General features: G+C 40.5%; 1 protein-coding gene across 1 annotated transcript in view; it reads right to left on the reverse strand.

Annotated features, from left to right (window-relative positions):
• MED17 (mediator complex subunit 17) overlaps positions 1 to 20072 on the reverse strand; it is a 29392-nt gene extending 9320 nt beyond the window's left edge. The window contains exons 1-9 of the mRNA XM_011930315.1: positions 19537 to 20072; positions 16442 to 16608; positions 13510 to 13729; positions 10438 to 10574; positions 10267 to 10351; positions 9254 to 9406; positions 7806 to 7936; positions 6621 to 6805; positions 2129 to 2266 (exon numbers count right to left, since the gene is read on the reverse strand). Coding sequence (XP_011785705.1) covers positions 2129 to 2266; positions 6621 to 6805; positions 7806 to 7936; positions 9254 to 9406; positions 10267 to 10351; positions 10438 to 10574; positions 13510 to 13729; positions 16442 to 16608; positions 19537 to 19786 — 1466 coding nt within the window. The 5' untranslated portion in view covers positions 19787 to 20072. The remainder of the gene's footprint in view (positions 1 to 2128; positions 2267 to 6620; positions 6806 to 7805; positions 7937 to 9253; positions 9407 to 10266; positions 10352 to 10437; positions 10575 to 13509; positions 13730 to 16441; positions 16609 to 19536) is intronic.
• Positions 20073 to 23754: the final 3682 nt, after the last annotated feature.

The following is a 23754-nucleotide window of genomic DNA, read 5'->3' on the forward strand; positions in this document are numbered from 1 at the left end:
TATCCTATTAGTCCTGTCCCTCTAGAGAATCCTAATACACCAGCTATAGAAGATGAAGAAAAGGGCATTCTACTACTGCCTTCTACTTCTCCTCCACTCCTGATTCTGTCAAGGCTACATCATCACTAACTTTTCTTCATGGAAGTTTAGCACGTTTACAATGGGACTTGTAACCATTATCCCACAGTTTTAGTCTTAGTTCTAAGTATAAACAATTCAATGATGATAACTTTTTCTTTTCCTTCCCATTGCACTCAGTCTCTCTTAACTTTTTACTACGGAAAATTTTAAACACAAACAGTAGGAGGGCAAAAGGCTTATCGGCAAATAAATAACAAACACCAACAGAAGTATAATATAATGAAAGCCTATAATTCCATCACCCAGTCTTAACAGTTAAAAATGCAATCCAAACTTGTTTCATCTATGTTCAACACCTACTTTTTCCCACCCCACCCTGAAATCACCCCAATTATTTTATTATTTCTTTAGACAAAGGGGAAAAAAACTTTATGACTCCACTTTATTCCACCATCTTTCTCTGGAAGTTTCAGGACTAGTTTCCTTCCCATTGTGTATTCTTTCCCACTCTACATCTGCTCTTACACTTATCTCCTATTTTTTCATTTTTTAAGTGAATTAAAACCTCTGCATTAAAAATAGCATTATATTGGGAATGACTGTACATAGGAAAAAATCAAAAAGAAAGAAAAAAAATAGCATTATAAAAGTATTTTCTGTCCCTGCTCCCAAGGGTCATTATTCTGCGTTTCACAGTATGTTTTGCTTTACTGTGGCTAGTTACGTCTGTCTGAAATAAAACAACTAAGAAGGGTATGGTAGTGCACACCTGTAGTCCCAGCTACACAGGAGGCAGAGGCAGGAGGACTGCTTGAGCCCAGGAGTTTGAGATCAGCCTGGACAATAGCATTGTGAGACGCCATCTCAAAAACACAAACCGAGACAAAAAGGAATTAAAGCAACTAACACTTTAAAAATAAAACGTAGTCACAGACCCTGACTAATGTCAGGTGTTACGTTTCAAAGAGGTTCAAAGGTAGCCAAAAAAGTCCTTTAATGGCTACTGGCCAATTGTATTAAATCGTGATTTGTGAATGTAAATCAAGTAGACTGCATTCCTATGAAGGCTGGGGACAAAAACCATCTAACCTCCTTCACAGATACACAGTTATCAACCCAGTTTTTAGGGCATAATCATGAACTGGATTAGACCCAGGATCAACACCAGGTCATGAGAGCTATAAAACTTAGGCTGTTCTAGGCATGACATGGAGTACAGGCTAGAATACAAATGGCCCTATTAACTTCAAATATACTAGACCTGCCATAGCCATTAGGCAAGAACTGAAGCAGACCTGGAGTCTCAAGAGGTAAGGCAGCCTTCTGCTCAGTGCTGGGATTCATTGTTTACCCCAGCTCAAATATGTGACATTTACCTAATAGAGACTAGTTTTTAGACATTCTTGCCTCTCATTCTTACAATGTTTAAAAACAGACTTTATGAATTTTCTCCTCAGAACTAATTGCCATCAAAAAAAGAAACAAAAAAACAGTCGCCAGGAGTGGTGGCTCATGCCTGTAATCCCAGCACTTTGGGAGGCCAAGACAGGAGGATTGCTGGAGTCTAGGAGTTCAAGACCAGCATGGGTAATATAGACCTGTTTCTCAAAAAAAAAATTTTCTTTTAATTAGCTGGGCATGGGGGCACACACCTATAGTCCCAGCTACTCAGGATGTTGAGGCAGAAGAATTCCTTGAACCCAGGAGCTTGAGGCTGCAGTCAGTTATGAACATCACTGCACTCCAACCTGGGTAAAAGAGTGAGACTCCACCTAAAAAAAAAAAACACTCTCTTTGGGAGGCCAAGGTGGGCAGATCACAAGGTCAGGAGATCGAGACCATCCTGGCTAACACGGTGAAACCCCGTCTCTACTAAAAATACAAAAAACAAAACAAAACAAACAAAAAAACACTCTACAGTTTATATAATTTACAGAAAAGTTATGCCACCCTAGCAAATAAAAACCAAATGCTTAATATAATTACTCAGCAAACATCAACAGCAAGTTAACATATTAAATACAAAACTTTTATTTTGGCCACTTACTTGCATATTTGCTCATAGCCTTGTGATGTGATTAAAACTTTCACACTAGATTCATAAACATCATTGATATTTGACCAATGAGCTTGTATCTGAGGATCCTCAATTCGGCTTGCTAAGCTGTCAATGGTTGCAGCAGCTCTTTTAAACACAAGAGGTTAAAAAACTTTTTAAGTCACCATACAAAATGACAGGAATATAAATGATTCATCAATTTTATGAAAATTTTAAAACTACTTTTTAAAACTAACCACTATGTGTAAGGCAGACTTTAAATGAAGAAAGAGGTAGTTCTAAGAACCCTTTCATACTGCTTGAATGTGTAGGTTCTCAGCTTCACACTACAATACACTCTCATCACACACCCCTGATTATCATGATTCATGATAGATTTATTCCCTTTATTCATTTTCTTCCACTCAGAAAAGCTTATCAGGAAATGAATGAGAAGGATATTCAATATTCTAGGGTATAAACCTAATATAAATCATTCATAAATGTCAGTATTTGATCCCTGGTAAAAATGAGTTGGGACACACCCACATCTAGACCCATTACTGTAATGAAATTATAATCATATTCAAGAGAAGCTGGAGATTTTTTGCACAATCAAAACCTTATACTCCAAAAAAAGAAAAATATCAATACAAATGAGAAATAAGATTCATCAAGTATTCATTATATAGCAAGCATTATAATAAGTGCTTTCATGAATTATATCATTTAATCTTACTAACATATCCTTTAATCTTAACCTTATTAGGTAGGCACTATTATTTCCATTCTTATAAGAGAAAAAACTTTAGCAATGTTAAGCAATTTGCCCAAGGTCACATAGATGTAAACTGGGATACAAAACCTGGGAGTCTAAATCCAGAGCCAAAAACCTGGGAATCTAATACCAAAGCCAATAATCTTATACACACTAATCAACAGCCAACACTTAGAACCAAAGCATAAATCATTTAAATTAACCAACCCTCAGTTTCTAATTATCTGGTTTTTAACATTTTACTGGAAAAAGAAAGAAAGGCCTGGAGGTGGCTCACACCTGTAACCAAAACACTTTGCGGGGACAAGCAGTGAGGATCACTTGATACCAGGAGTTCAAAACAAACCCAAGCAATGTATCAACAACCAGTCTCTATAAATAAAAAGAAAATTAGCTGGCACAGTGGTGTGCATGAGTAATCCCTGCTACTCAGGAGACTGAGGCAGGATATCACTTGAGCCCAGCGGTGAGCTTTGACCCCACTACTGCACTGCACTCCAGTCTAGGCCAGAGTAAGATGCTGTCTCAATTTTTTTTTTTTTTTTTGAGACAGAGTCTCACTTTGTCGCCCAGGCTGGAGGGCAGTGGCCGGATCTCAGCTCACTGCAAGCTCCGCCTCCCGGGTTTACGCCATTCTCCCGCCTCAGTCCCCCCAAGTAGCTGGGACTACAGGCGCCCGCCACCTTGCCTGGCTAGTTTTTTGTATTTTTTTTAGTAGAGACGGGGTTTCACCATGTTAGCCAGGATGGTCTCGATCTCTTGACCTCATGATCCACCCGTCTCGGCCTCCCAAAGTGCTGTGATTTTTTTTTTTTTTTAAGAGACAGTCTTACTCTATCACCCAGGCTGGAGTGCAGTGGTACAATCTTAGCTCACTGCAACCTCCACCTCCCAGGTTCAAGCAATTCTCCTGCCTCAGCCTCCAGAGTGTAGCTGAGACTATAGGCGTGTGCCACCACGCCTGGCTAATTTTTCTATTTTTAGTAGAAACGAGGTTTTGCCATGTTGGTCAGACTGGTGTAGCACTCCTGACCTCAAGTGATCTGCCCTCCTTGGCCTCCCAAAGTGCTAGGATTACAGGCATGAGCCACCACGAAATGCTCCACCTCAAAATTAAAAAAAAGAAAAAAAATTTAATTTTAAAAGAAAACGGGAAGAAATGAGAAGAGCCAGTAGGCACAAGGGGCTTTTACATTAACAGACTTAGGGTCTGGTCTGCTGCTACAGTCCTGGCTTCTTACAATACATTCTGAAATTTATTTTCCTTTTTCCTTGGTGTGTTTCCCTGACAGTGTTTCATAATTCCTATAGAAGATATGTATGTGTGTGAGCATTACAAGAACCATTAAACTGGAAATAAAAGTATCTAGCAATGGAAAATTGGGAAATCATGAAGTATTTATATAATAGGATATTATACAGCTATTAAAATACATTTAAAAACCTTTAATAAAAGATGAAAAACTATAATACAATATTAAATGAATGCAAGGTATAAAGTTTTTGTTTGTTTTGGTGTCACCCCTGAGGTATGAACTCAGAAGGATATAAAATTTTATAACCTCTGATTTTGTTTTTAAAGACACACATACACTCTGACATATATACATAAAAATATATTAGCATGCCAAGAGATCTCACAGTGCATGGTATCATACACATCAGTCTTTTTTTCTTTTTTAAGATCCGGCTTCGCTCTGTCACCATAACTGGAGCGTACTGGTGTGATCACAGCTCACTGCAGCCTCAACATCCTAGGCTCAAGGGATCCTCCGGCCTCAGCCTCCCAAGTAGCTGGGACTCCAAGTGCATACCACCACAGCTGGCTAATTTTTTTTATTTTTAGTAGAGATGGGCCATGTTGCCCAGGCTGGTCTCAAACTCCTGGAATCAAGGGATCTGCCTGGCCTCCCTGAATGCTGAGTTTACAGGCATGAGCCACCACACCAAGCCCAGCTATTTTTTAAAAGACTTCCTGGCCAGGCACGGTGGCTCACGCCTGTAATCCCAGCATGTTGGGAGGCCGAGGTGGGTGGATCACTTGAGGTCAGGAGTTCGGGACCAGCCTGGCCAACATGGTGAAACCCCATCTCTACTAAAAACACAAAACTTAGCCAGGCATGGTGGTGCATGCTTGTAATCCCAAATACTCGGGAGGTTGAGGTGGGATGATCGCTTGAACCCAGGAGGCAGAGTTTGCAGTGAGCTGCACCACTGCACTCTAGCCTGGGTGACACAGTGAGACTTTGTCTCAAAACAAACAAACAAATTTCTTGTAGAGACAAAGTCTCACTACACTCCACAGGCTGGTGTCAAATTCCTGGGCTCAAGCAAATTTCCCATCTTGGCCTCCTAAAGTGTAGGGACTACAGGGGTGAGCCACCATGCCCAGCCAGGGTCTTTTTTTCTTCACTAAGCTTTTTGCACACCAGAAAGAACTAACATTTTTAAAGCTTTGATGCTTCCAAGGCTACACTTACTACTCTGAAATTTATAATGGTTCTAAAAATAGCTATTTTTATGCTGATCATTTATTTTGGGGAATTTATGGTCAATCAGAAATTTATGGTCGATCAGAAATTTGGAAGACCACTCAAATTATCAGCTTTTTAAGTTGAACTGTATTAATGGTAAGAAACAGTAACCTACCATATAATACTTTATTACTTACAAGAAACTTCTACATACATCACTTAATATGACCCTAAGACCCCACTCCTATACCTACTATTGACAGGGGATTAAGTGGGGGACCATAGACACTAAATCCCTTGCTCGAAGTTATTTAGCAAACGATTGAGCCTTGGCTTACACACCTTTCATCCCTAGTCCCCTACTCCTTTCACTGCCTCATGCTGTCTTCTCTAACATGTCTCCCTAATTCCTTTTACTAAAAGTTGAAGGACCTAAATTTCCACTTTAAGACTACAAACTAATGTACTAAAAAAAACTGTATTAACAAGAAAAGGACTGGAAATCAAAAATAAAATATCACCTATTTAATGACAATGCCCATGCCTGAAATTCTTGAGTACTACCAAGGCATAATTACAAATGACGTAAAAACAGGCCTTTTCACTAAGTACCAATAATAAAATAGAAAAGCACCCTTTAGCACTGAAAAAGACAGATTTATATGTAATCATGCTATGTGACTTTGTAAGCAGTGTATATAAAGGAAAAAAAAAGAGCTTTGGCATTACATAGACCTGGGCATAAATCCTGGTTCTGCAACTTTTTAGCTGTGTAACGTTGAGAAAGGTGCATAACTTCTTTAAGCCTCAATCTTATCAGTAAAAACAGGGTTAATACTTCCTGCCCCAAAGAACAAAGATTAAATAAGTTGAAAGTGCTCTCCAAACTCTAAAATATGCAAGAAACAAAACATACAGAAACCCTCAAGAAAAACATTTAAATCAGTTCAGAAATAAGTATCTTATGGCTGGGTTACTGAAGAAAGTATGGTGTTGTAAGGCACATTCCTAGTCAATTGTCTTTGCAAAAAAGTGACAGTGTTAGAAAGAATACTGTTACATCAGACATGGATCTAAGTCTTCCCCAGACTTGACAGGACCCAGTCTATGACCATAAATAAACTCTTACCACTTCCTCTGCCTAAAATAAAAAAATTAAGGCATCCCAAAAAAGTGTATGAAATAATAGAAGAAAACAAACTGCAATTTCAAAGAAAAAACAGAAAACAGTAACTTTGTTCAACCTTACCTACTTCTTAGAAAAATATGCTTTGCCTGTTTAATTATTTTTTCCAGAAGCCCTTCACTGGACTGTAATGAATTAATTTCATTTTTATCAAAAGCTTGAGGACCTGAAAGTCTCATTCTCTTGTGGCCAAAAGGTGCACTTGCTGGATGAGGCATCATGATGGAACTCAAGGTCTGTTTATGAAACTAACAAAAACAGTCATTTTAAATAACCAATATCCACATTAGTAAATGCTACTACACAGTATTTTATCAAAACATGGCTGACATCTTAGAAACACTGAAAGGAATGGATTTGAACCACATATGAAAACAATCCAACCTTGGAGAAAAATGCTAGCATCTACTAGGTCACACTTAATGCAAGTCTGTAAAGAGAAGGGTCCCTCTCAAGCTGTAACTTTTTTCCTTTTCTTATGTCAGATGGGTAACACGCCGACATCCTAATAAGGTTTGAGGGAGTCACAACTCACGCATGAGCATGAAAGCCCAATCATGCTTTTGAATCACAAAAGGATCTCAAGCTTTTTTATTTTAAAGGTTTTAAAATGTAAAACAATCCTCTTCATTGAGTCTCATAAATAGAACATATACAAGCAGTAAATAGTTCTTTCACTATACCCTAGATGAGAGGTTCTCAAACCCGGCTGCCTATCTGAACCTCCTGATGAGCTTTTTAAAAACAACTCTTGTATCATCACAATCAACTGAACCAGGTTTTGGGGTCGGGCAGGGGAGGTTGTAATATATACTTCTATGAAATTTCACAGGATATTCTTTTGAAATTACCCTGGCCTGTGAACCAGCTCTCTGGAAACAGTTGCAGATGATGTACAAGTAGAACATATCCTAAAATAAAACTAGTCTGTTCACAGACTCTGGCAAGACATTTTCCCTTACCTCCCCCAGTCAGAATCACCCTTCCCTCTGCACTTTAGCACCATGTTTCTTACACCTCTACTTTAAAACCTGTATATCTCTACCACTAGAAGGTATGCTTGGGGACAGGGACAGTATTCTGATTATCTCTATTCCCCTAGGAAACAGCAATGATCTTTCATATCAGACAATGAATATTGTTGCTATGTGAATAATCAAGACTCAGCAGAGGAGCGGGACGCTTTGTGCATACTCACTGCCCTGGACATGCTCACCACAGTGCAAAGAAAAACATTTATTTCCTTACCTCTCTAATCAGGAGATGCAAATTATGCTCTAGGACATAAAGGTGGTCCTCTGGACATTGCTTCTCAGTAGCAGATTTTTGGGATTTCTTATCATTTGAGGAATGGCACAGAGAAATAGATAACTGCAAGCCTATTTATAAAAAGGAGGACAGATGTAAATAACCTGAAATATAGAAAGGTACAAACTGTCTTCATAAAGTATAATCATAGTTCATTTTCAAAAGGTATATTCTAAACTTGAAGATCAGACCTAATGATTAATATATGTATATCAAGATTACTATTCGGCCGGGTGCAGTGGCTCACGCCTGTAATCCCAGCATGTTGGGAGGCCAAGGCAGGCGGGTCACAAGGTCAGCGGATCAAGACCATCATGGCCAACATAGTGAAATCCCGTCCACTAAAAATACAAAAAAATTAGCTGGGCATGGTGGCATGTGCCTATACTCCCAATAGCTCAGGAGGCTGAGGCAGGAGAATTGCTTGAACCAGGAGGTGGACAGGTTACAGTGAGCCAAGATCACACCATTGCACTCCAGCCTGAACAATAAAATGGAAACTTTATCTAAACAAAACTATTCATGAATATAATAAACTACCATGTATTTCAACAATTCAAATTCTGTTGACATATAATATGGCTGCTGCCCTTGAACTGTGGCTAAAGACTGGTGAAAAAGCTATATATTAATTCTTTTTTTCCTTTAAAATAAGAGTTGGTAGTCAGTCTTACTGCGTAAAAGACAGTCTTCCCTGCTCCCATGAGAAGTAGGATGGAATTTCTCACTGCTAAAACCTACTTCCTTCTAAGACGACAGTCCTTAGAATTTATGTAAAAAACAAGTGCAAAGCTAAATACAAACTGATCCCCAGGGCAAGTCTACCTGCTTTTGAATAATACAATGAAAATTCAGTTTCTACAAATTTGAGACTATTATAAGTAAACTCTTTCTTTAATTTTTTTTTGTTTTAGTAGAGATGGGATTTCACCATGTTGGCCAGACTGGTTTCGAACTCCTGACCTCAAGTGATATGCCCGCCGTGGCCTCATATAGTGCTGGGATGACAGGCGTAAGAGTAAACATTTTTAAATTGGCCTCTCATTTAGACAATAAGGCAGGATCCCTGAAAAATCTCCCTTCAAAGCAACTGTTGCTAAATAACTGTAGCTATGCTAGAGCAAATTTTCTTTTCTCTTGACCACGATAATGACTACATAAGTGCAAATTTTAAACATGTAGCTTAAAAATCCAAGGGTCACACTATTTAGGACAGAACAGATTCCACAGTGTAGTTTGTGTTACATACTTTACTGGCTGTCACTATGGATAGCACACTATTTCTTTGCTCTCCTTATTCTCCCAACACACCCTAAGAGCTACCTTCTCTGTCCTATTCCCCAAAACACAAAGTCCTGTTCATAAAGTCGAAAAAGGGCTGCTCTTACTTGGAAAGGGCTGAGAGATAATCTGGTTTTTCACCACAATGTGAGGGATTTGTGATTTAATTTGAACAGCTTCCCGAGAGAGCTGTGCAAAAATTTCTTTACATAAGAGAACATTTTGTGCCGCTTCTAATTTTGTCTGCCAATGCGGGGAACCTGAAAGACAAGAAATATATGTATCAATTATCTAACCATATTATGCATTAACTAGTTTAAATGGTGATCTGAATACGCATGACAAAAGTTTAGAAAAACACTACATTACAGTACATTCTTTTTTTTCTATTCAGTCTCTATAGAGACTGTCAAAAATTGCCAATGCCAACTGTTACAAATCATCCCGGCAGGGTATTGAGACGTTCCCTGCCACCCCAAGCTTTCATTCCTGAAGAGAAAAGTTTCAATTTCTGAAGAGGGAAGTATCAATTAGCAATAATCATGCCACAGATAAACCTCATTGGATATGATACTACCACTCTGCAAAGTTATATTCTTTCCAAATTATAAAAATCTCACTTCTTTAACAGACAAAACCAGTAAAAAAGTCCAATCTTAAAAAAAAAGTTGCCGGAGGCTCACGCCCGTAATCCTAGCACTTTGGGAGGCTGAGGTGGGTGGATCACCTGAGGCTGAGTGTTCAAGACCAGCCCGACCAACATGGAGAAACCCCCATCTCTACTAAAAATACAAAATTAGCCAGGCATGTGGCACATGCCTGTAATCCCAGCTACTCGGGAGGCTGAGACAGGAGAATCATGAACCTGGGAGGTGGAGGTTGCAATGAGCTGAGATCGTGCCACTGCTCTCTAGTCTGGGCAACAAGAAACTCGGTCTCAGAAAAAAGAAAAAAAAACTGCACAGCTATTCACTAATGGTTTACCGACAAATTTTAGAAGTATATTTTGAATTGTTCTTACTTCCAAATACCTATTTTTCCTACCTATATTTATCTTCAGTTTATTTTAAAACGTCAGCTCAAATAAGACCAGAAATTAGAGGATAGAACATAACCATACCTGGTTTGGATTTGGGCAAAGGTCGTTTGAAGAGGTTAACTGTGCCGAGGTCGCCTATATCTGGAGCCTGTTTTTGTATTGAAACCTGTATGACAATAAAAACAAAAAGGGTTAACAAATTAACTTCAGGCTATTCATAAGAAATTACTTGAAAAATATTTTGACAAATACCTTGATATATGCAGACCCCTCTAAATCACTAGGAATTTGGACATCAAGAGGACAGTAATCTTCAGGTATCTTTTTATCCAGATCAAGATCTGTATTCTTTATGACTTCAAATGTACCATGATGAGGAAAGAGAGATCCTAATGTTGTATTAAAAATAGGAAAATAAAAAACAGTTAACATATTATTCTGACACACATTATTAAGTATATAATACTTGACATCCACATCACTGAATCACAAAGTTAAGTTCCCACTAAAAAACATGTTTTGGGGGAAAGGGTGAGGAGTGGTGAGCAAAGGAAAGAAAGATAACAGTGTTGGGGGGGTAAGTTATTTACCTTAAAAAAAAAACACTTCTTAGTCTAATGACATCATTACAATAAGAATTCCACAGAAAATCCAAATTGTTTTATTCTAATGGAGTATTGATAAAAATGGTGTACTCACAGGGCGGGTGCAGTGGCTCACGCCTGTAATTCCAGCACTTTGGGCGGATCACCTGAGGTCAGGAGTTCAAGACCAGCCATGACCAACATGGAGAAATCCCGTCTCTACTAAAAATACAAAATTAGCGAGGTGCGGTGGCGCATGCCTGTAATCCCAGCTACTCGAGAGGCTAAGGCAGAAGAATCGCTTGAACCCGGGAGACGGAGGTTGCGGTGAGCTGAGATCGTACCATTGCACTCCAGCCTGGGCAACAACAGCGAAACTCTGTCTCAAAAAAAAAGAAAAAGAAAAAAAGAAGGGTGTACGCCTAGAAAACAATTCCTCAGATTGAAACTTTGGGGATGAAATACTTCTGGAGCTTAGCCTCTCTACTAAGGTTTCAACTAAGTGCTTTGCATCCAACAAACAGAAAGACAGGATAGTGCACATAGCAACTTTTTTTCAACCAGTTTCCTAGATTTTTTACTTTATTTTTTATTATCTTTTTAGAGACAGGGTCTCCCTCTGTCTCCCAGACTGCAGTGTGGTGGTGCAATCACAGCTCACTGTAGCCTCAAACTCCTAGGATTTGACAATCCTACCACTTCAGCCTCCGAGGTAACTAGGACTGCAGGTACATGCCATCACACCCAGCTAATTTTAAATTTTTAAAAATTTTTTTTATTTTAGAGATAGGGTCCGTGTTGTCTAGTCTGGTCTTGAACTCCTGGGCTCAAGCAATCCTCCCACCTTGGCCTGCCCAAGTGCTGAGATTATAGGCGTGAGCCACTGTGCCCAGCCCAGTTCCCTAGATTTTGTGTGATGTGTTTTTGTGTAGTTCAGAAATTTGGGTGAGTTGTTCTGGGCCACTGAATTATGTAAGAAATAGATGGTTCAGTGTAACTGGTTTTATAACAAAGGAAGATGCTAAAGATTTTCTTGCAATTAAAAACAATGTGATCGAATCCTTTCATAAGCATGAGTGACTACCCCAAAGAAAGAATTAAAGTTGTTCCTATACACAGATTATTTGTGGAAAAGAAAATATCCAAAACAAGAAAGCACTGCTTCTAGAGACCACCTATTAAAATTTTTAAATGGTCTTGTCATCTTTAATTCATCTTCATAATGAGATTTAAGCTTCAGGATTCAAAATACCCCAATTAATAATAGTGTTGAAGCGTGTCATTCCTCCAGTATTTGACTTAACCACCTTACCTTACCTTTTTCAAATTTTAGGACAATGATAGCAAATGAATCTTTCAGGTATCACTCTACCATTATTTCAACTATCAAAGCCAAGACTCCTTGCCTCCTCCCCTGATATTCACAGCTTTTACCCCATTGAGCTATGAAGTTTTTCCATATAGCCAGTCCCTCTGATTGCCTCAGCAGCTTATAAAACATTGCCATTATTACCCTGTAAAACCTACTATTTGCTATAGCTCAACAACTAAGAATTTATATCAAAAAATATGAAGTCAACATCATCAAACTTTAGTATGCCCCCAAAAGTTGCATGCCCTAAGTTAGTGTTGTAACCCTAGTTTGATGGGAAAAAGGAAAGCAAACGTTTCTGCCACCCTTTCTCTTCACTCAGGACATAAAAACAGCTTGGCAGATTTATGAGAAAAGAAACAGTAAAGAATAGAAAGTTTCTTTCCTCCTTTCATGTCCAGTTTTTTTTGTTTGTTTAATTCTCAGAAGAATACTTGCATCAGGTCCAGTTTTTTTGTTTGTTTTTTGAGACAAGGTCAGGCTGGAATGCAGTGCTGCAATCTCAGCTCACTGCAGCCTCAACCTCCTGGGCTCAAGGGATCATCCTGCCTCAGCCTCCTGAGTAGCTGGGACTAACAGGCATGCAACACCACGCCCAGCTGATTTTTGTATTTTTTGTAGAGACGAAGTTTTGCCATGTTGCCCAGGCTGGTATCGAATTCCTGAGCTCAAGCAATCTGCCCACCTCAGCCTCCCAAAGTGCTAGGATTACAGGTGTGAGCCACCACCCTGGCCATGTTCAGTTTTTAAGGGTTACAGGTAAGGCCTTGATTGAGGAGTGTAGTTCTACCTCATTTCTAACAAAAAAGTCAATTATGCTTCAAGGTGTGCCAGCACATAAACCCCATCTTTGAACTTTCTGTTAAGTGTACCTACAAGGTTTTGAAATAGAAACTTGACTATTTATTATAGGGCTCTAATAAGAGTGGTTTTGGCTTAAATGAACAGAAATTAAAATTTTGAAACATTACACATAGCTGAGAAATAATATATTATAGAAGGATGTTTAACATTATACTTACACAGAAAGCATAGTTTTTTGTTTGTTTGTTTTTGAGATGGAGTCTCGCTCTGTCCCCCAGGCTGGAGTGCAATGGTGCGATCTTGGATCATTGCAACCTCTACCTCCTGGGTTCAAGTAATTCTCGTGCCTCAGCCTCCCAAGTAGCTAGGATTACAGGTGCATGTTACCACGCCTGGCTAATTTTTTGTATTTTTGGTAGAGACGGAGTTTTGCCATGTTGTCTGGGCTCATCGTGAACTCCTGGCCTCAAGTGATCCATGCGCCTTGGCCTTCCAAAGTGTTAGGATTACAGGCATGAGCCACCGTGCCTGGCCAGAAAGTATAGTTTTTAATAATATTCATACCTGCACTTCTGTAGCTCAGATCTCCAAGAATTTTATCTCCAACTTTTCGAAGTTTCCAGTGTTGCCGTAATCGCAAAAGCTCAGAATTGAAGTCTCTTTGTAGCTTGTTTTCTTGGTTTTCAGTAACTGATTTAGTCAGTCTTTCTGCCCCCTTCAATAGGATTTGTGCTGCTCCAGCAAGTGACTTCTTTTTAGATATCAACTGCAACGTCTGAGGATTCTATCAAAAACAACGCAAACATGCAGTTCTGCAGGATTTTTAAATGACTCTAAAATTACATATTTTATCAATAATAAAATGAAGTTAAAGAAGAGCAAAAAAGAGGGGCAAGTACACATAACAGTGGTTTTTATAAAATAACCTTAACCTATTTCTTTGTTCAACTCATCCAAAGCTTTACTTATGTTAAATCAAAAACACTACAATGGCCTCTAGCCAGAACTTACCATTACATCAACTTTGTCCAGCCTGTTAGGGTCCCCTCCTAATGTACTGCCATTTCTCTCCTTATATATTGCTACCCCCCATCCTGTACATACACATATAGAGTTATATATAACCTTTTTGGTACTCATTATACTTCTGATTAACATCTATAATCTCTGCTTCAACGTAACCTGCATTGGCAGAAACCGCTATATCCACAAACCCTAGAACAATGCCTGGCACATAATATTTGATTTAATGAATGAATGAATGACTGCAATGGGTATAACTGTAAAATTATCTTGTATTTTGTAGCTTACCATAGTTTGTATTTTACCATAAGCTATTAAAGTGCTTTTGGAATTAAGAATAAAATCACGAGGCATTAACTTTTTTTTCTTTTGAGATGGAGTCTTGTTCTGTCACCCAGGCTAGAATGTAGTAGCACCATCTTGGCTCACCATAGCCTTGACCTACTGGCTCAAGTGATCCTCTCGCTTCAGCTTCCTGAGAAGCTGGGACTCCAGATGCGCAACACCAAGCCTGGCTTTTTTTGTTTTTTGTTTTGGTAGAGACAGGGTCTCGCTATGTTGCCTGGGATAGTCTCAAACTTCTGGCCTCCTGTTTTGGCTCCCCAAAGTGTTGGAATTACAGGCATTAGCCACTGCGCCCTGCCATTGCTAATATTAAATGTACTTCACTGAATCCTAATTTTTTTGGAAAACTGATCAGAAATCAAAATCTATGTATCATATATACATACATAAATACCCACCATTACCATAATTTGTGTATTTTACTAACCAGTTTAATAAAGTTTTCTGGCTGTATGAGAATCAAAAATCACATAAAAAGCTTCATAAAAATATCAAAATAATCTTTTGATCATATTGAGGAACGCAAATAAAAGAGTTCCTGGAGATCTTAAGAAATTCCTGGAGTCTCCTTTCTGGGAAAAGCACAGAATAGTAGAAAAGGCAGTGGGGTTATGAGTTAGGTGTTGGAGTTCTAGTCTTGGCTCTCTAACTACTGGCTTGACAGCAACTTGAAGATATTACAAATCTCTTTAAGCTTTAGTTTTCTCTCTGTAAAATGAAGAAAGCCGATTTAGGGAACTCTATTAGTCCCTCAGCACAATGTTTCTAGATTCTGAAACTATTACTATGTGAGTAATTCTATTCAATTAATTGTATTTATGAATGGGTTCTAACAGTCATTACTTCCTCTCCATGACTAATTTGGTTATGGTCCTGACACTTGTTTTCCTTAAGGACCCAAGCAGCCTCAATGATTTCAGACTATTCACCAACTCCTCTTTCTGCTGCTTCTCTTTCATCTTCAAATGTTCAAAAATTGAATATATTGTTTATGAAATATCAGCAATTCTACCCAGCTCTCACTATGCTCCATAATTTGGCCTAACCTTTTTTTTTTTTTTTTTTGAGATGGAGTCTTGCTCTGTCACCCGGGCTGGAGTGCAGTGGCCGGATCTCAGCTCACCACAAGCTCCGCCTCCTGGGTTTATGCCATTCTCCTGCCTCAGCCTTCCGAGTAGCTGGGACCACAGGCGCCCGCCACCTCCCCGGCTAGTTTTTTGTATTTTTATTGGAGACGGAGTTTCACCATGTTAGCCAGGATGGTCTCGATCTCCTGACCTCGTGATCCGCCCGTCTCGGCCTCCCAAAGTGCTGGGATTACAGGCTTGAGCCACCGCGCCCGGCCCTAATTTGGCCTAACCTTTCTAATCCATCCCCTAAAAAAAAAGGAGGGAAGGATTAGATGGAAAAACAAGGACTTAGAGAAAATAACTTCTTAATTTAAGGTCACACAGTTAATGAAGGCAGAGGCAGGACTTGAATCCAGGTCTACCCGATTCCAAAGCCATTATATCATCACATTTTTGTGTAATATATCACAGACCAAGGATCCAGGCTATAAGAATTTGTTAAGATTTGGTAACTTTTAAAGTATTACTTCTTTTTTTTTTTCTCTGAAACGGAGTCTCCCCCTGTCGCCCAGGCTGGAGCACAGTGGCACAATCTCGGCTCACTGCAACCTCTGCCTCCCGGGTTCAAGCAATTCTCCAGCCTCCGTCTCCTGAGTAGCTGGGGCTACAGGTGCCCGCCATCATGCCTGGCTAAATTTTGTTATTTTTAGTAGAGACAAGGTTTCACAGTTTTAGCCAGGATGGTCTTGATCTCCTGACCTCGTGATCTGCCCACCTCAGCCTCCCAAAGTGCTGGGATTACTGGTATGAGTCACCGCGCCTGGCCTTAAAAGTATTACATTCTTAACGAACTTTAACTCTTCCAAGAATCATAGGTATATAACACAAAAATAAAGGAAATGCAGTTGTATGGTTTTGTTTTAGACCAGTTAGTCTTTAAATCTTCATCTGGACTTAATTTTGCAAGAAAGGAAAATGGAACAATACACACAAAGCCAAAAAAGGGTCCTGGGATTTAAAAAATAAAATTTTATTATTCAACTAAAGTCCACAAATACCTGTTTTGGAGGAAGTGCATCCTGAGAGACAGGATCAAGAGTCATAAATTTTTTATCCCTAACAATACTGAGAACGTCATAGAGAACACACATCTCTGTTAGGGCACTTCTCAAATTGTTCCTCACTGAGTCCCAAGGCCAAAGGGAAGGTTGAAATTTTACTACTCCTAAAGAGAGAGAGAGGAAAAAAAAAGAAATACAGAAGTATTCATTACATTGAATGGCAGACAGCTCACTTAGTTTTAAAAAGTACTGAAAGGAGAAATAATGAATTTAATTTCAAATTGTTCTCTTATTTATCCCATCCCCTCCACCCTTTCTTATATCTTTGTTAACATTCACATTAGCATTCCTACAATCGCAAAATGAATGACATCTATTTTCACAGGTTAAATTTATCATTACAACATTATAGACTCAAGTATCTTTCCAAATTCATGTAAACCTTTTTAATAATCTTCTTACAGTTTTTAGAACTTGAATTTACAATTGTACACAATTTCCAAAATACAGAAAGGTACAAAACGAAAATGACCTGTAATGCCAGCCACTATTAGCATATCTTCTTTTTAACCATTAAAAAAAAGTATTGTTATTAAATACATGAACATTCACCATAAAGAGTTCACACGATAAAGAATTAGAGGGTAAAAAGTGAAAGTTTTCCTTCATTCCCCACCCCTGATTCTCTCCCCTCCTGAGAGGTAACCACTATTAACAGACCGGGCATACCCTTTAAAGGTTTTTCTATGCACTTACATACATCTATTTCCAATTTTCTATTACTTGCTATTTGCCCCGCCCCCACTTAATATTTCCTAGAGACACTTCCATGTTAGCACTTATAAGTCTACCTAATTCTTTTAACACTGTATGATATTCTGGAACATGGATGTATGGTATGTTTAACCATTTGTATTTAATGGACATGTAGATTGCTTCCAACAGGTAGACTGCTTCCAGCAACGCTAGCAGTGGTAAACACCTTGAATATATACCCTGTATACGTGCACCTTTTTCTGCAGCTTCCATTTTTAGCCGTGATAATAAAGAATCAAAGGAGATACACATTTAAAAGTTTCGGCTGGGCGCAGTGGCTCAGGCCTGTAATCCCAGCGCTCTGGGAGGCTGAGGCAGGGCGGATCACCTGAGATCATGTCTTTAAGACCAGCCTGGCCAACGTGGTGAAACCCTATCTCTACTAAAAATACAAAAATTAGCCGGGCAGGGTGCCGCGTGCCTATAGTCCCAGATACTAGGGAAGCTGAGGTGGAAGAATCGTTGGAATCCAGGAGGCAGGGGTTGCAATGAGCCGAGATCGCACCACGGCACTCCAGTTGGCGGCAGAGCAAGACTCCGTCTCAAAAAAAACAAAACAAACAAACAAAAGTTAAAATTAAATTTTGGCACATACTAAACTGCCAATTGTCTTTCAAAATCACTACCAGTTCACATTCCTAACCGTGAATATTAACAATCTTTTCAATTTCTGCCAATTTTGTGCATGGAAACAGTATCTTCATCATGTTTTAATTTCCCAGTCCCTACTAACGAGATTGAGTCTATGTTTTGTTTATTGGTATCTGAAGTCTCTCCTCTATGAGCTGTTTATATCTTTGGCCCATTTTTCCAAAGTGTCATCATTTTCTTTTCAGTTTGAAGGGACTTTTTGAATACAGAAGATATCAACTAAATTTGTGTTATATGGGTAGAACTTCTCCCAGTCTGTCATTTATCTTTTTACTTTGCTTATGGCATCTTTTCCCATTATTTTTAAATTTTATGTAAGTAATGTATCTATCGTTTGTAAGGTAGGTGGGTGAGTGTGTGGTTGTGTGTGTGGGTGTTAGGGTCTTGTTCTGTTACTCAGGCTGGAGTGCGGTGGCACAATCATAGCTCACTGCAGCCTTGATCTCACTGGCTCAATCCATCCTCCTCCTTCAGCCTCCCCAGTAGCTGGGACCACAGACGTGCACCACCACGCCCAGCAAATGTTTTTTAATTTGTAGAGACAGGAGCTCCCTATGTTGCTCAGGCTGGTCTTGAACTCCTGGGCTCCAGCGATCCTTCTATTTTGGACTCCCAAAATGTTGGGACTACAGGTGTGAGCCACCATGCCTGTCTCGTTATTTCCTAAATTAAGAAGATCTATCCTACTCCCAGAATAATACAACTATTCTTTCATTATTTCTTTTAACACTTTGTTTTGCTTTCTTCATTTGGCACCTCAATCCTCAAAAATTATTGTGGAAATAATTTTTGTGTGAGGTATAAAGTAGCATTTACGTTTTTCCGCAATGAACTCCTAATAATCCTAACAGCACTGCCCTGAAAAAACATCTTTAAATTCCCATTTACACCGGGTCTGCTGCATAATTAAACTAAGAATTGTGATTTTTTTTTCTCCCAAAAATCCTTGACAATAATGAGAATCTGAAACCCACTCATTGTTTCTTCACTTCCCTCCTAACCAGCCTCCTTCCTTCCAGTTTTGCTTTCCCTATAATTCACTTACTGGAAAGCATCTAGGGTAACCTTTAACAAAATCATGTCTCTACTTATCCTGCTAAAGTTTGCAGTGGTCTAAACACTGGTCAAACGCTTATCCTGGCCTACGGGGCTCTACATGATCTGGACCCGCCTACCTTTTGGACCTCGTCACACATTCCAGTCAACACTGACCTCTTTTCCGTAGGTGCTACTATCATCATCCACACCGCACAAGGATGCAAAGTAACTCGCCAAAGGTCACGCAGCCGGCAAGGGGCAGAGCCCCGATCTAAGACTCTTAGCCACTAAGTGGGCCACATTAAAGGCCTTCTACGGAGAAGCATTCATTTAAACATTTCACCGTTTGACAGTGTCTCAAACGCTACCACTCAAGGAGACCCGCAGGAGTACTGCGTAAAGTCATGTCCTAACTTGTCCGGCAGCAACAAAAAGATGACGACCGGTATCCTTACGCTTCCACTGGTGGGACACTCAAAAGTTCTCGCAAGCACAGGATCTCCCCCATCGAGGAAGAGGCCGAGGGCAGCCACCCGGGTCTGCTGGGACCCAGACCGGAGGACTCGGGCAGCGGATGCAGGCCTTACCTTCCTCGTCGTCCTGGTCTGCGCTGGACCCGGCGCCCGGCCAGTCCTGCGCGTCGCCCTCGGTCCCCGCCGCCTCCTCCTCCTCGGAGCCCGAACCCTGGCTGAAGTCGATCCGTTGGGCTAGACGCGCCAGATTCTGCGACATGGACAGCGGCGGCAGGTACGTCTCGGTGCCATCGAGGCCCACCTCATGGACCTGTTTCTCGCAGGCCGATTCGATGCTGATCCGCACTGCGCGCACCCCGGACATGCTGGCGGCGTCGGCCAGCGGTGGGAGGACACCCACACGAGCCAAAAAACGAGGTACGAAGAGGAGGCCTCCTAGCGAAGAGCCAGGAACCCAGCACCCCGGAGCCGCGGTGCCTCAGAAGGCCCTCGGGAAACCGAAAGCAACGCTCAGGCTGGAAACAAAAGAGCCGGCCCAGCAACTTTCCCAGAACGCACTGCAAGCTCCCCTCCGGGCGTCTTTCGGAGCAAAACTGGGCAGGCGCGGAAGCTCCTGGACTCCCGAGAGCGCTTCCGGTGAATCACCCTGCAGAGTGGGGTAAACTTCCCGGCCCGTAAGAGGCGTGGCCGGCAGCGGGAGGCAAAGATAGGTTCAGGAGCCCAGAGTGCCTCTCTGCTTTTAAGCCTGCGTTTGTTTAAAAAGCGGATGAGGAAAGAAAGCTGCAGAGGCGAAAAGAGTCAAGGAAAAAGAAATTAATGGATCCTTGGATCTTAGCAATGAGAGTCCTGTTGAGAGAACAGATCTGGTGGCGCGCGCCTGTGGCCCCAGCTACGCGGGTGGCTGAGGCGGGAGGATCGCTTGAGCCCAGGAGATGGAGGCTGCAGTAAGCCGAGATCTCACCACTGCACTCCAGCCTAGGCAACAGAGTGGGATCCCTTCTCAAAACGAAAGTTTTTTTAAATTAGTAAGAAACTTTTTAAAGAAACACTATCTGAAGAGTTAGAAATTAAGGGCATGGCTTGGGGGAAACAATCGTGCTTATCACCACTTAAAATTATACTATTTGGTTTCATGTTAGTTATAACTCTATGACAGCCAATATTTGCAGCAGACATAATAGGCTCTGGCATGTAATAAGTACTTAATATTTATTTTATGCCCGAGTAACAATAAATAATGTTGATCTCACTTTTTTATTAGTGATGGGGTCCCGCTGTGTTGCCCAGGCTGAGTGCAGTGGTTATTCACAAGTGCTATCAGCACCCTACAGCCTGGAGCTCCTGGGCTCAAACGATGCTCCTGCCTTAGCCTCCTGAGTAGCTGGGACTATAGGAGTGTGTCACCATGCCTGGCCTACAAATAATATTTAAAAGATTAAGAAGAAGTGGTATAACTTCAGTCTTTGGGTCTCCAAGAACGGATTTCATTAGTAGGAAATCCACAGATAAAGATGGATTATCTTATATTACAAACCTCTATATTTCATTTAAGGAATTATATATACCGTTTATCGTGTTGACCAGGTTTTGTTCTGACCAAGATGTATCTAGGTTTTGAACTACTTTCCTAAGGTATTTAGGGAAATACAGTTGCCCTGGTGTTAGTCCCTGCTGAAGAAGAAAGCAGACGGCCGTGTGTGGAGGGGGTTGAATTTTCATGAGAGAAACCTATTTCTGGCAAGCTGCACAGTCTGTCGCACAATTATGTTTGAGAACAGTACTTGCTTTTCGTGTACATTTGTAAAAAAAAAATTTTTAACTTTATTTTAAAATCTGATTAATAGCCAGGCACAGTGGCAGTCTAACAGCAGTGCAAACAAAAACAAGACAACAACAAATGAATAGGATTCCTAGATTAAGTAACAGCTTTTGCCACCAAGTCTTCAAGATCAAAACTAGCTGCTTAGCCAGTTGTTTAAAGATGTGTTGAATCTGAAAGTTTAGTTGTTGAGGTTCATATTATCCATTAACGTAGTCATATTATCTGATTCATCTGGGATACAGACATAACACACAGTTTTTATGATCATGCAGGTTTGTCCCTGGGCTTCAGTGAGTATGTCAAAAGCCATATGGTTTTGTAATATAGCGTTTTCCATAAGAGTAACTTTCTTGTTTAATAATGGAATACCCATGTAGCTATAGTTTGGGTATAACTGGTTAGGACCTCTATATGCCAAATAACATCTTCAACACTCAGTTGTGGTATGAAGATGGAAGCTAAATGATCATACCAATGGAACACAGAATGAACCCAATGAGATCATAAATAAGGAAAATGTGCAGGTTTTGGCAAAGTACGAACTACTCGACCATATGGTTAAGCATAACCTGAAGAACATCATCCTAACTATCCTGGAAGTAACCATGGCCATAGATTAGTGCCACATAGCCAAAATGTTCCATTTGGAGCTAATCAATAAATACATTCAATGGCATGCCAGTCAGTACTTTGTAATATAATGGTGTGAATACATAGTTCTTTGGGTATCCATCCCATATCTCCAGTGCTTTTGGGCCAGATATCTTTGGTATGATTTCTGTTCCCAACATAAAGGGGCAAAGTGGCTGGGCACGGTGGTTTACGCCTATAATCCTCCACTTTGGGAGAATGAGGCAGGTGGATCACCTGAGGTCAGGAATTCGAGACCAGTGTGGCCAGGAATTCGAGACCAGTGTGGCCAACATGGTGAAACCCTGTCTCTACTAAAAACACAAAAACTAGCTGGTCGTGGTGGTGCATGCCTGTAATCTCAGGTACTCACAAGGCTAAGGCAGGAGAATCACTTGAACCCAGGAGACAGAGATTACAGTGAGCCAAGATCTCACCACTGCACTCCAGCCTGGGCAACAGAGTAAGACTCTATCTGAAAAAAAAAAAAAAAAAAAAAAAAATTCGGAGGTTGAGAAGGCAAGGGCAAGGTGACTGAGCTGACAGAAGGAGGGGTAAGCCAGATAAAACCATCCCAAATTTGTGTTATACCATTCTGAAATCAAGGTGTCTTATCTCTTAATTGGGGCAGTATCATTGTTTCATTACTTAGTTGGAGCAGTGCCAGCATTGCCAAAGTTAACAAACTAGTTTCTTTTACTAAGAAGCTCCTTCCATGCCTTTTACTCTGTAAAGGTATTTTTTTGTTTTGTTTTGTTTTTTGAGATGGAGTCTTGCTCTGTCACCCAGGCTGGAGTGCAGTGGTGTGATCTTGGCTCACTGAAACCTCCACCTCCTAGGTTCAAGTGATTCTCCTGCCTTAGCCTCCTGAGTAGCTGGGACTACAGGTGCACACCACCACAACTGATTAATTCTTGTATTTTTAGTCAAGACAGGGTCTCACCTTGCTGGCCAGGCTGATTTCAAACTCCTGAGTTCAGTCGATCCGCCTGCCTTGGCTTCCCAAAGTGCAGGGATTACAGGCGTGAGATACTGTGCCTGGCCTGTAAAGTATTATTAATAGGATAGTGACGTACTTTATCCTTCATCATACTAGTGTCAAGCACCATGACTGTTTAACACAAATATATTTCTGATAGTCTATGCAATATCTTCTCTCCTTGGAGCAATATATTTCTCTCCTTGGAGAGAAGATACCCACCAGGAAAGCCAGAACTATTGGAAAGGGGCATGAGACCACATATTCAACAAGTATTTTTTAAAATAATCTATTAGCATAGTCCTAAGCCCATTGCAAAAAGAGATTTGCTTTATGGGCAACAGTTAATGATAGTAGTGCCAATACATGAAAACTAAGGACAAAAAGAAAGAAGTTTAATGGGAGCTTGTAAAGGAAAGTCTTCCCCATGTATTAACATTTGCTAATATTAAGCATTTGTTTAGATACAGCCCTGGTTTGGAGACTTGGGTTTTAGCCACCTACATCAGATGTTATCTTGTTCTAGACCTGTCATTGACTTATTTTGAAACAGAGATCACCTTCTGGGGAAACAGTCCCTCAGGAGATGGAGCCCTCTTCAGATGGGAAAGTGGATCCACGAGTCTATTCCAGTTTTTGTTTTTTGTTTTTTTGAGATGGAGTCTCATTCTGTCATCCAGGCTGGAGTGCAGTGATGCAATCTCAGCTCACTGCAGCCTGTGCCTCCTGGGTTCAAGTAATTCTGCTTCAGCATCCCCAGTAGCTGGGATTACAGGCAGGTGCCCACCACCACACCCAGCTAATTTTTGTATTTTTAGTAGAGACGGGGTCGTGCCATACTGCCCAGGCTGGTGAACTCCTGAGCTCAGGCAGTCCATCCTCCTTGGCCTCCCAAAGTGCT

Source organism: Colobus angolensis, unplaced genomic scaffold, assembly GCF_000951035.1.
Source record: "Colobus angolensis palliatus isolate OR3802 unplaced genomic scaffold, Cang.pa_1.0 Scaffold850, whole genome shotgun sequence".
Lineage (NCBI taxonomy): Eukaryota > Metazoa > Chordata > Mammalia > Primates > Cercopithecidae > Colobus > Colobus angolensis.